This window comes from Balaenoptera acutorostrata, chromosome X (genome assembly GCF_949987535.1).
Source record: "Balaenoptera acutorostrata chromosome X, mBalAcu1.1, whole genome shotgun sequence".
NCBI classification, from domain to species: Eukaryota; Metazoa; Chordata; class Mammalia; order Artiodactyla; family Balaenopteridae; genus Balaenoptera; species Balaenoptera acutorostrata.
Genome location: NC_080085.1, coordinates 54752443 through 54764630, shown reverse-complemented (window position 1 = coordinate 54764630; position 12188 = coordinate 54752443). Strand labels below are relative to the sequence as shown.

The 12188-nt window shown below is 45.1% G+C and overlaps 1 protein-coding gene across 2 annotated transcripts in view; it reads left to right on the top strand.

Annotated features, from left to right (window-relative positions):
* ZC4H2 (zinc finger C4H2-type containing) overlaps positions 1–4592 on the top strand; it is a 35566-nt gene extending 30974 nt beyond the window's left edge. The window contains exons 4-5 of one of the 2 annotated variants that reach the window (XM_057538196.1): positions 334–496; positions 3142–4592. In XM_057538196.1, coding sequence (XP_057394179.1) covers positions 334–496; positions 3142–3255 — 277 coding nt within the window. In that variant the 3' untranslated portion in view covers positions 3256–4592. The remainder of the gene's footprint in view (positions 1–333; positions 497–3141) is intronic. The other variant, XM_057538197.1, reaches the window with a different exon arrangement.
* Positions 4593–12188: the final 7596 nt, after the last annotated feature.

Here is a 12188-nt window from a genome sequence, read left to right as displayed (position 1 = left end):
AGGTATGCCAGCAGAGGCCTGAGGACACTTAATAGGAATACTGCAAAGGATCATGGGATGGAGGGTAGACAAATGCCCTTTGAGGACTTGGCTAGCCTTGGGATTTTTTTTATTTTTCTGGGCCTGTCAGAGCCAAGGAGCAGGAGGAGTACCCTTCCCAACACACAGTGGGCCTGGCACCCAGGGAGAAGAGCCTTGTGCTGGAGAGGGTGCAGGAACTTCCTACAGTGAGCCACAGCCCAACCCCCTTCGTTCTGTAGCATGGAGTCCTTAAGAGGGGCAAGGTTCTCCTTGCTTTCAGAATGATCCAGCTAATGTCTCTCATCTCCAAAGTTATTTTGAGAAGCAGAAAGCAGAGTGGCAGACGGAGCCTCAGGAGCCCCCGATCCCTGAATCCTTGGCCGCCGCAGCCGCTGCCGCCCAACAACTCCAAGTGGCTAGGAAGCAGGACACTCGGCAGACAGCCACCTTCAGGCAGCAGCCCCCACCTATGAAGGTGAGTGAGCTGGGTATGGACTGTGGAGGAAGCAAGGTATCCTCAAGCAGCCCCATGGAAGGTTGGGTCTGGGTCTTTGGCCTTACTTATTTGGGGTCTTCCTAAAACAGCCTTCGCTTGGGGCACAGAGGAAGGGGTGGTGTGTATGTGTGCTGTAGTAGAGCCACTGGTCTTGTTGCCTCATATTCCCAGAGCGGTTAGAATGCAGGGAGATTGGCAGGCTCTGCTAAAGTATAATTTTCAGAAAGTTAGAAACGTGACTCGGACAAATATATAGTGAACGTGTGTCATTAACGAGGGAGCCAGCAGCATTACAAAGCTGGTTCCAGAAGCATTAGAGGAACAGATAATTATATAGTCAGGTCAGGGAAGGAAAGGAATGCCGAAATAAGTTTGCAATGTTAAATCCAGAACTGGTTAATGTCCTACAGGAAAATAAAACTGTAATCTTTGTGATTACCTTTTCTTTGGAACAAAAATAATTTGCATCTCTACTGGGCAAAAACCATTTGTGCCTTATCAACATTAAGTCACAGCATCTGGGCCCTGATCAATAGTAAATAGTCAAATAGTATACTATTTAATGGAAAAATATTTATAGTCAGTGGAACAGAATAGAGAGCCCAGAAATAAACCCACTCACCTACGTTCAATTAATCTTCGACAAAGGAGGCAAGAATATACAATGGAGACAAGACAGTCTCTTCAGCAAGTGGTATTGGGAAAGCTGGACAGCTGCATGTAAATCAATGAAGTTAGAACACTCCCTCACACCATACTCAAAAGTAAGCTCAAAACGGCTTACAGACTTAAATGTAAGACATGATACCATACAACTCCTAGAAGAGAACACAGGCAAAACATTCTCTGACATAAATTGTACCAGTGTTTTCTTGGGTCAGTCTCCCAAGGCAATAGAAATAAAAGCAAAAGTAAACAAATGGGACCTATTCAAACTTATAAGCTTTTGCACAGCAAAGGAAACCATAAACAAAAATGAAAAGCCAACCTACGGAATGGGAGGAAATATTTGCAAATGATGCGACCAACAAGGACTTAATTCCCCAAATATAAACACAGCTCATACAACTCAATAACACAAAAACCAACAATCCCATCAAAGAATGGGCAGAGGACCTCAATAGACATTTCTCCAAAGAAGACATACAGATGGCCAATAGGCACATGAACAGATGCTCAGCATCACTAATTGTTGGAGAAATGCAAATCAAAACTACAATGATGTATCACCTCACACCGGTCAGAATGGCCATCATTAAAAATTCTACAAATAACAAATGCTGGAGAGGGTGTGGAGAAAAGGGAACCCTCCTACACTGTTGGCGGGAACGTAAATTGGTGCAGCCACTATGGAGAACAGTATGGAAGTTCCTTAAAAGACTAAAATTTGAGTTACCATATGATCCTGCAATCCCACTCCTAGGCATATATCCAGGGAAAACTCTAATTCAAAAAGATACATGCACCCCAATGTTCATAGCAGTACTATTTACAATAGCCAAGACATGGAAGCAACCTAAATGTCCATCGACAGAGGAACGGATAAAGATGATGTGGTACATATATACAATGGAATACTACTCAGCCATAAAAAAGAATGAAATAATGCCATTTGCAGCAACATGGATGGACCTAGAGATTATCATACTAAGTGAAGTAAGTCAGACCGAGAAAGACAAATACCATATGATATCATTTATATGTGAAATATAAAATATGATACAAATGAACTTATTTACAAAACAGAAACAGACTCACAGACATAGAAAACAAACTTATGGTTACCAAAGGGGAAAGGGGGTGGGACAGGGGTAAATTAGACTTTTGGGATTAGCAGATACAGACTACTGTGTATAAAACAGATAAACAACAAGGTCCTACTGTATAGCACAAGGAACTATATTCAATATCCTGTAATAAACCATAACAGAAAAGAATATCTATCTATCTACCTATCTATCTATCTATCATCTATACCGTTTTGCTGTATACCAGAAGCTACCACAACATTTTAAATCAACTATACTTCAATTTTTAAAATAAGTAGTAAATAGTCAAACAAAGAGACATTCTCCTAGAGCAAGGGTCAGCAAACCAGAACCCATAGGCCAAGTGTGACCTGCTCCCCGTTTTTGTAAATAAAGTTTTATTGGCCCACACACATGCCTGCTTGTTTATGTATTGTCTATAGCTTCTTTTATGTAAGCAGTTAGAGCTGAGTAGTTGCAACTAAAATCATATGACCTGAAAAGAAAGTCCAAAATGTTTACGATCTTGGCCTTTACAGAAAAAGTTTATTGATACCTGTCCTAGAGAATTAAATAATCCTTGAGTGAGCCTGTTAGACCATGCTCCAGTATAATGCTTAATGAATATGCAATTCACATTTTGCCTTATTGCCAAATTTTGGATATTTTTCCTCAATACCCCTCTTTGACTCTCACTCCCTTATATCCTTTGCATCCCTTACATCCAGCACAGATCTCGCTACTTGGGACTCGCTACTTGGGTCTTGCTTTTTTCTGTTGGGAAATCGCAATTGCTTGTGGGGGCCCCTGGGAAAGATGAACCATGGCCTAGAAGAATCTGACCCCTAACTTGCTTTGTCTTGTGCCCCCCACCAGGCCTGCTTGTCATGTCATCAACAAATTCACCGGAATGCACCTATATGCCCTCTGTGCAAAGCCAAGAGTCGGTCCAGGAACCCCAAAAAGCCAAAACGGAAGCAGGATGAATGAAAAGAGGGAGAACACTTAGAGCTCTGCTGCTCATAACCCCTCCCCTTGGCCAGAGTGATTGATGTCTCCATGTGAAACAACCCTTCCCCACCTCTACAAAGTCTCCTATTTAATGTGATGGAAGCACAACCCCTCTCTCACTTTGCTCTTATTTCTTTTCGCTCTTGGAGTTTCTGGTTTAGGAAGAGATGTGGTTCAGGTGCTAATGACAGTTGTGTCTGAAGATCCCTTCTCTCTCACCCACATTTCAACCCTTGCCCTTGTTTGGAGCTAAGGGAAGGGCAGAAGTCCCAGATGTGATTCTCTGTCTCTTGTGCCTGAGGCCTGGGGCCTAAGGCCTGAGGGCCTGGGGAGGCCCATATCTTGTTTCAGGTGAAGGCTCCAGTGTGCCCCCTCCCTGTACTTTTGCCTGAGGCTCTGAAGGGACAACAGTCTTCTTGTTGGACTTTTCAATAGGCTTGGTGCATTTATCTCCCCCACCCCCAACCTCATCTCTTCCTCAAGGCCCGGAGGTAGCTTGGACAAGCTCTCCTTTTCATATTCATTTGGGAGGCCTGGCTGTTATTATTGAGCTCACCACCCCACCACCTGGCAGTTTCCCAGATATACTAAAGTTCTCAGGTACCAGGCTATGTGTCTGGGGATCCTAAAATCTGTGGGCTTTTCTCCCATAATAAAACCTAGCTCTTGAAAATCAGTAGCAGATGTTCCCCACAGTGAAATCAAGGAGCCAGACCCACTCCACAAGTCCTGCCTAACTCGATGCCTAAGTCATTGGTCTGAGGGCTCTGCTATCGGGGCTGCCTTAGGCTGTAGAGGCCCCAGGCTGACATTTGTGTTGCCTTTTGTTCAAAACCATTACTCTGGCACTTACTCAAATGGTATATCTTAGAGGTCAGAGTAGTGGGTTGAGATTCAAGTGAATGCCAGTCACTTTACACATGCAGGTAGGTGGGACTTCTACTCCAGTCTCTCTTCTCTAAGGCAGCCTCAGCTCAGGTCAGCTTTTGGCCACCCCTTTTCCTGTGGATTGTGCAGGTGGATTTCCCTCTCAAAAGAAAAGGCACCAGGCTCCCCAAGCCCTACAGCTCTTCCCTCCTCCAAAGCCACATCTCTAGTCAAGTCGCTCTCAAACTTAAGGGACAGGGATGGGGGCTGACTGACTGAAAAAGTGTTAGCTCCTGGCTGGGGAGGGGGGGATATTTTTCCTTCCTTTCTTAGCTGTAGTTTTAAGTTGCCACAGTGTCTGTGTGTTCATAATATATAAAAGGTTCCTCTGCTCTTTGAAAGTAAGAGCGTTATGTCTGTACAAATCCTTTTAAATAAACATTTGTTCATTGGAGTAAATGCTGACTCAGTGCCTACAAGTACCAGGTAACAGAAAAGATGTAATGCCCTTTCCCCTTCTGGGTAGCTCTTCTTTACTCTTATTCACTCCACCCTACAAGTGAGAAAACCAGGCACACCGCCGCATAATAATTTACCCTATTTTTATAATAATTTCCATGTATTCAGTGCCTACTCTGTGTCAAGTCTCTATGTAAGATGCTTTATATAGATGATTGTATTTGATTTTCAAAACAACTTTTCAAGCTAAGTATTCTTATTGCCATTTTCCAAAAATGTAAACTGAAGCTCAGAGAAGTTAAATAACTTGTACAGAGTTAAACAGACAGCTAGTAAGAGAAGTTTCAGGATTTGAACACAGATTTGTCTGGTTCCAGAGTCCTTTTTTTTTTTCCTACTTTTTCTCCATGATCACTTTTTTAAGCTTGTCTCCCTTTTGGGATGGCTTGATCACAGGAGTAGGTGAAATAACTCTGAACTAGAAATCAGGGACTAGGAATTCAGTGACTGATGCAGGAATGTAAAGGTCTGTTCCCCTATGAGGATACAATTGGGAACAACTCCGAAGGGTCATACCAGCTTCAGAGCTCCCCATGGGTGGGTGTACTGTGGTTTCCATTAAGACTGAGTTGCAGTTCAATAGCTCCCTCTGTCCAATCCTGCCTCCTTCTCTTCCCTTTTCTTCTGCAAGTGTTGATCCCAAGGGCTCCCTAATTAATATCCTGTATATTAAACTGTCCCAGTGCTTTCCAGAAACCCAGCAGTTGACAGAAACTTCTCTGTGCTTCAGTGTCCTCATCTGGAAAAATGGGGAAAATAACAGTACCTACTTCTGGCACTGTTGTGAGCAATGCCAGGCATATAGTAAGTACTTCTACTCCTTGTGCCTCTGGCACCAGGTAGATTGGATGAGCGGTCAAAAGAAACACTATTTGTCTTAGCTGACATTACTCTACCACCCCAGATTTTGTTCAGCTACAAGCCTGCTTTTAAGGTGGCCTAGACTCACTCTGGGCAAAGGGAGGACACTCAGCTGTATAACTTGGAGTACACCTTAACCTGTATAGCTCTCAGCAGGTCCCTGTAAAGTATAAGAGAAGTGGTCATTGCTCTGCATCTTTGGCACACTGGAGATCAGATCTGTCAATTCAGTTGCAGCACAACTAGCCAGGTCAGCTGTTTCCCAGGGAACACCTCTGAATGGGAAGGGAACAATCAAATGTTGAGCACCTATACCTGCCAGCCACTGGGTGGGGTGCTACTATCTCATTTAATTTTTCTGGTTCAGCTATCTGTTGTGAAACAAACCACCCAAAAACTTAGTGGCTTAAAACAGCCACCATTTATTTGCTCGTGATTCTGCAATTTGAGCAGGACTTGCTGTGAATGGCTTATTTCTATTCCATGTGGTGTTGCCTCAGACAGCTTGGCTGGGGCTGAAGGACCCCAGGTGTGTGCTCTCTCATATCTGATACCTCAGCTGTGGTGGCTGAAACAGCTGTGGGCTGGCTGGGCCTCCCACCTCCCTTTGTAGTATTTTACTCTCCAGGGCCTTTCTTTCTCCATTGGGCCTCTCTCTCCAAGTAGAGTAGTGAGACATTTTTTTGATGTGGCAGCAGTCTTCCCAGAGGGTGAAAACAAAAGCTGCAAGGCCTTTTGTGGCATAAGACCAGAAGTCATACAGCAAAACTGCTGCTGTACTCTATTGGTCAAAGCAAGTCACAGAGCCAGCCCAGATTTAAGGAGTGGGGAAAAGAGACTCCGCCTCTTGATGGGAGGAGCTGCGTGTATGCCAGAGATGGGGGCAATTGTTGGTCGTATTTGCAGACAACCTACCACATCATCCAACAACAACCTTACAAGGAAGGCATTATGCGTGCCCATTTTCACAGATGATAAAACTGAGGCTCAGAAAGGGTAAAATAGTTGCCCAACAAATAACTAGGAAGGGGCAAAGCCAGGAGGCAAAGCTAGGTCTGTCTGCCTTTAAAGCCTGTGTTTCTTCTGCCTAAGAGCAGTTCTTCAGATAAGTCTGAGACCTGGTTAGAGGAGACTAAAGAAAGGAAGAGAAGGAACAAAATAGAGTAAAAGACAAAGACGAGGCAGGTGAAGGAGAGAGAGATGAAGGAGGAGGAGGAGGAGAGTAAGGGAAGTTATTTGTTATATTGGTAAGATGCTGTAAAGCACCTTCTTCAACATTCTCATTTAATGCTCACATTAATAGCCCTGTACTGTTAGTAGAGCATGTAGTACTACATTTTATAAATGAGACCCAGAGAGGGGAACTGACTTGCCCAAGGTCATTTAGCAGGTTAAGAGCAAAGCCACAACTAGAACCCAGGTCTTCCAATCTGGGAATAACCCGGTTTGGGGCTCTCTTTACACGTTTGACACAGTGGGGATGAATTGTATACATGCTTTGTGCCAGATGGGTCGCTTTTACACTGAGGATAGGTGCTCACTCCACAGGGGAAGGCCAGGCAATTTTAGCAATTCTGCTCTTAAAGTCCAGTTCCCTGTTACTATTATGCCCCCCAGCTTTCCCATAGCGATTATCAGCATCTTTGCAATGATCAACATCTCCCAAGGTGAACTCTGGGAAGGCTGTTAACTCAGGGCCAGGTTCCCTTAGGTTAGGTACTTAACCCCTCTGAGGCTCCAATATCTCATATGTGAGGTAGGAATAGTAGTAGTCCTCTCCTCATGGCATTGTTGTGAAGATTAATTGAACTAATAATATATGTAAAGTGCCTAGAACAGCACTTGAGAAGCATTCAGTAAATGATAGCTATGAGGAAGAAAATGATAATGATTATGACTGGCTTCCTGAGAGGCCAAAGATGATGATGAGGAGGAGGAGGAGGAGGAGGAGGAGGAGAAGGAAGAAGAGAAAGGGAAGGGAAGGGGAGGAGAAGGGAGGGGGAGAAAAGGAAAGAGGAGGCAGGGTACAATAGGGAAGGGATTGCCCCCATGTAGGGCCTCCCTCAGAGGGAAAGTTGATAGCTAAGAGTCATGGTTCCTTTCCTGGAGCTTGATGAGATCCCGAGGCTCTGCTGCCACTTGCCACTGAGTCTGTTTCATAGTTATAAAAAGACACGGGCCCCTCATGGGAACTAGGCAGAAGCCCCTCTTTTCACCACATTCTTTTCTGCTATGGCTGAGGAAAGACCATCCCTAAACAAGAATCCCCCATAAGTGGTCTAGGCTCATGTGCACTTCAGTGGTTTCTGTACTGTGCAGTACAGGGAAATGACACTGACCCAGGAACGAGTCGTTCCTGGGTTCAAATCCCCAATCCTTTATTTATTAGCAGTGCATTCTTGAGCAAGTTATCAGACTTTTCCAACCTCCAGTTTCCTCATCTGTAAGCTGGAGATAATACCTACTGTGCGGGGTTGCAGTGAAAAATTTAAAAACAAAGAAGGCGAGGGTCACCATTCACTGGATGTCCATAATTTAGTGGGCGCTGTGGGAGGCAGCATAGTGTAGTGGCTAAGAGCGTGGATACCAAAGTCAGAGAGTCTGGATTCAACTCTCAGCAATGCCATTTGCTGACCGTGTGACCTTCAGGGAGCTCATTAACTTCTTGAAACCTCATCTGTACAATGGGGGTAATAACAGAATTTACCTCATTGGATTGTTACTAGGATTAAATGAGATAATATTTATGAGTTGCACATAGAAAGCATTACCTGAGTGTTTCATAAAGTAAACAAATCAAATCTTCCTACCAACACTCAGTGTCATCAACTTAGAGATGAGAAAATTTAAGCTGGTAGAAGGCAAGTGCCTTCAAATTTGGGTCTGTCTGCCTCCACTAAACCTCAAAAATGCTTGGAAGAGTGTAGTGATGTCTACAATTTATTTTGAAATGCATCAAAACTTAGGTGGATTGGTGGATGGATAGGTGAATAGATATGTGATAAAAGAAGTCCAGTAAAATGTTAATTGTAGGATCTAGGTGCGGGCATATGGGTGCTGCCTGTAAAATTTGCTGTATATGTAATTGCTTTCATAATAAAATATCGGAGCCATAAAACATCTACCTGGTAATGTTACTTCTCTGCCTAAAAGCCTTGGTTTGTTCCCCAGCATTCCCACTTTATAATTTGACCTCTTGTATAATCAGCATAGCTCTCACTGACCACCCCCACCCCCAACACACACACACACCATGTGGAATTGGCAGAGCACCGGGTAGAACAGATGATAATGGAGAGAGAGAGAGAGAGAGACAGCTCTGCGTTCCTACTTAGGGTGACCAACTTGTCCCAGTTTGCCCAGGACTGCTCTGGCTTTAAAACTGAAAGTCCTACATCCTGGGAAATCCCTCAGTCCTAGGCCCAGCTGTACTGTGAGTCTTCTTTCTTTCTGGTAGTGTTAAGGGCAGCTGTCACCTGTTGTTTCTAATCCATGTCATAGCATGCTCAGGGGCTCTGGGCAGACAGTTTCAGATCTGGCCCTGACCCACTTACCCTGCCATCTGGGTAGATGCTGCCCCCTGCTGGTGATGGGGTGAACCTGTTACGGAACGTCCCACCACATTGCTGTGCACACCCAGTGCAGAGGCAGTTATGCCTCCGCCATTCTCCTCTATACATCACCTTAGTCCTAGCCGTCTGAGCTTGAAATTCCATAACCCTGACAACTCCAAGGGCCTGAGACACTGCCCTTGATCTCTGAGTCCTACTGCCAACCCTGACTCCAGACATTCTTCCACATCCTGACCAAGTAACCACATTGCCCACCAGGAGGCCTCTGGGTTCCATCCAGAAAGCAGAGGGGATGCCTCCACAGCAGGCAGGTGGTTATATTCATCCAAAAGGAGCAAGGAACAGATGTCCATACATGGCAGCACCAGGAAAAAGTGAAGAGTCAGCCTAGGGGTCCCCAAGAATACAAATGGCTGTTTATGGGTTCCCAAGAGAAAAGTGCACAGAGAAGTGCACTCCTTCTGCCTAATGCTACTCTGGCAGGGCACCATATCCCTTTAAAAAACATGGATTGCCAGGACCCTTGATGGCTCTGCTTTTGGTCCGATGCCTTCTAATATATGTCCCTCTGTGACACATGCATTGGGGTGAAGACAGACCTGAAAGAGACACAGTATAATAGCTTCTCTTTATTGAGTGAGCATTTACTATGGTCTAGGCATTGAACTGTGTGCTTCACATAATGCTCACATTTAACCCTCACAGAAGTCCTAAAAGATATGTGCGATTATTATCCCCATTTTACAAAAATCGGAGGCACCAAGTGTGTTAGGTTTCTTGCCCAAGGTCGTGCAGTAAGTTGCAGAGCTGGGACTCAAACCTAAGACATCAGACACCAAAACTCAAGTGCATAACCAGTCTCCCAAAGAGATCCGCAATCTGATTTTCAATGGAAGTGCTCCTGGACACAATCACCATGAACTTCATAACTGACGTGAGTGTCTTCCTAAAGCCACAGCAGGACTGGGCAATGATACATTGGAAAGTATTGTTCAGTGCCCTCTCCACCTGTCTTTCTAGCCTATCACCCGCAACCCAGGAATAATCAGAGCCTAGCAAGAGAGTACCTCAGCTGTTACACTTCTTACTGACACTAAGCTTAGATTCACCACTGCTGAATCTATGGGTATAACTGGTTGCTGTTCTCCATTCTACCCCAATGGTGGCATTTACTTCTGCTACTACCCCACCCCTCAGCGCACCACCACCAGCCCTCAGCCACTTGCATGAGCAGCATAGCTTCAAAAATTTCTATAGGACCCACTGGAGTTTACAGAGGAATAATGTGAAGCCAACACTCATCCCTGAGCACCAGAGAAGACAATCTCCATACAGAGGCCATCTTTATCACCCTTACCCCTGCAAAAATCTGGAGACAGTTACTAAGGAAACAAACCCCATGGCATTCTGTTTCCAGCTGCCAACGTCTATGAAGATTCACTTATCTGCTACTGCCTAGAGCACATTCCCCATCTTCTAGCCCTGTGTCCAGCCCCAGCTAGTTGAGATGGAGAACTGGAGAGCAGAATGGAGGAAGTCTGAACTTCCACTAGCACCACATTCAGCCCCAGTTTCTGGTGCAGTAAAGGGTTCGGGGCCAGGCGAAAGCTTGTGAAAAGCCACCTTCCATCTCAGGAACGCCCATGAACCCATTAGATTCCTTCACCAATAAAGTGAAGTCCAGGGCCAACCCTTACCAGGGAATAGCATGTATGTGTTGGAGACAGGGGTGCTCCATCTTTGCTCTGGCCATTTAAGCCAACTGGAGAAATGCACAAACTAGGTACCCCATGCCTCATAAATGCCACAAGGCTGTTTATGACAAGCCTCTGAGGCACCCCCTTGCTTGTTCCTGACCTGCATTTGCTCCAATTTCATCCTTTTGCAATGCACACTCTTGGCTCTTGACCTTGATTACACCTTTGGTCCTCCTTGGGTCTTGGGGTTTGGGGTTGATTGAGCAATGCTGGAACCTCAGCTCATCCACTGGCATGCTGTCTTGGGGCTTATGCTCTGGTTGTGGCCTCTCTGAATACAACTTTGACCTCAGTCGGTAGACTTTTTAGACTAGCTGGCCCAGTCCTGGCCCTGTCTTATAAGGAAAATGGTAATCAGACACTTGCTCCATTCCCCTTCCCCTGTCCTGCCTCCCATCATGCTAAGCACTGCCCAAGCCAAACAGTGGTACAGCTCTGGCTGGAATTGCCCAGTATCTCTCAATGCTTCCCTTCCCCTCTCTGACTCTCTCTTTTGTGGCAATTAGTGGCAGGGGGATAGATGCTGGTAGACATCCATATTGTTTCCTGTAGGCAACTCTAGAAGCCTTCTAAACTCCCTTCTTAATTTCCCCCAAAGCATTCTGCAGGATGGGTCATGATCAACCACAGCATGGAGAAGGTGTTGAGTGAGATGGGAGGACCTAAGACTATGCTGCAGTGCCAGCTGATGGGTGACTACTGGAAGATTAATGAGGTTTCCTGATGTATCTATCTAGTCCATCTTCTAAATGTTAATTTAGACACACTCATTCTCTTCCTTAAGTTCAGGATTGGAGGAGGGAAGGAAGGAGAAAACCCAGTTTCAGTTTTGCCTCAGAGCCCAATAATATGATAGGTATTCAACCAGCCTAGGGTTCTTAGCAGCCTCTACCCTGTTATGCAACCAGCTTGATCAACTTCGGTATGAAGAAACTCAGCAGTTGTCCCTAGCCAAGCAGAGGAGTAAACGGCAGCACACCTTAAAGCTTCAAAAATAAATTCCATAATCCCCGTGTGATCCCATTAAAATCCCTTCATAACTTGCCAGACATTAGTTCCCATTCCTTACACAGCTGATCCCTTGTTAGATTTGAGCCTAGGAATTTAGAGCTGGAAAGGTACTTAGAGTCATTTAGTCCAACCCGTCCTCATGTTAATGGGTACATTAAGCCCAGAGAAAGGAAGGGACTGGCACAAGGTCACAAATCAGTCTACTGCAGAGGAAGAGCTAGAACCGAGGTCTCCTCCTGAGTTCCAGCCTATTCTAGGTTCCTGATGCCACCTTTGCCCTGATTCATCAAAGTAGCTAGATGTCCTTCTACTGGATACCCTCTTC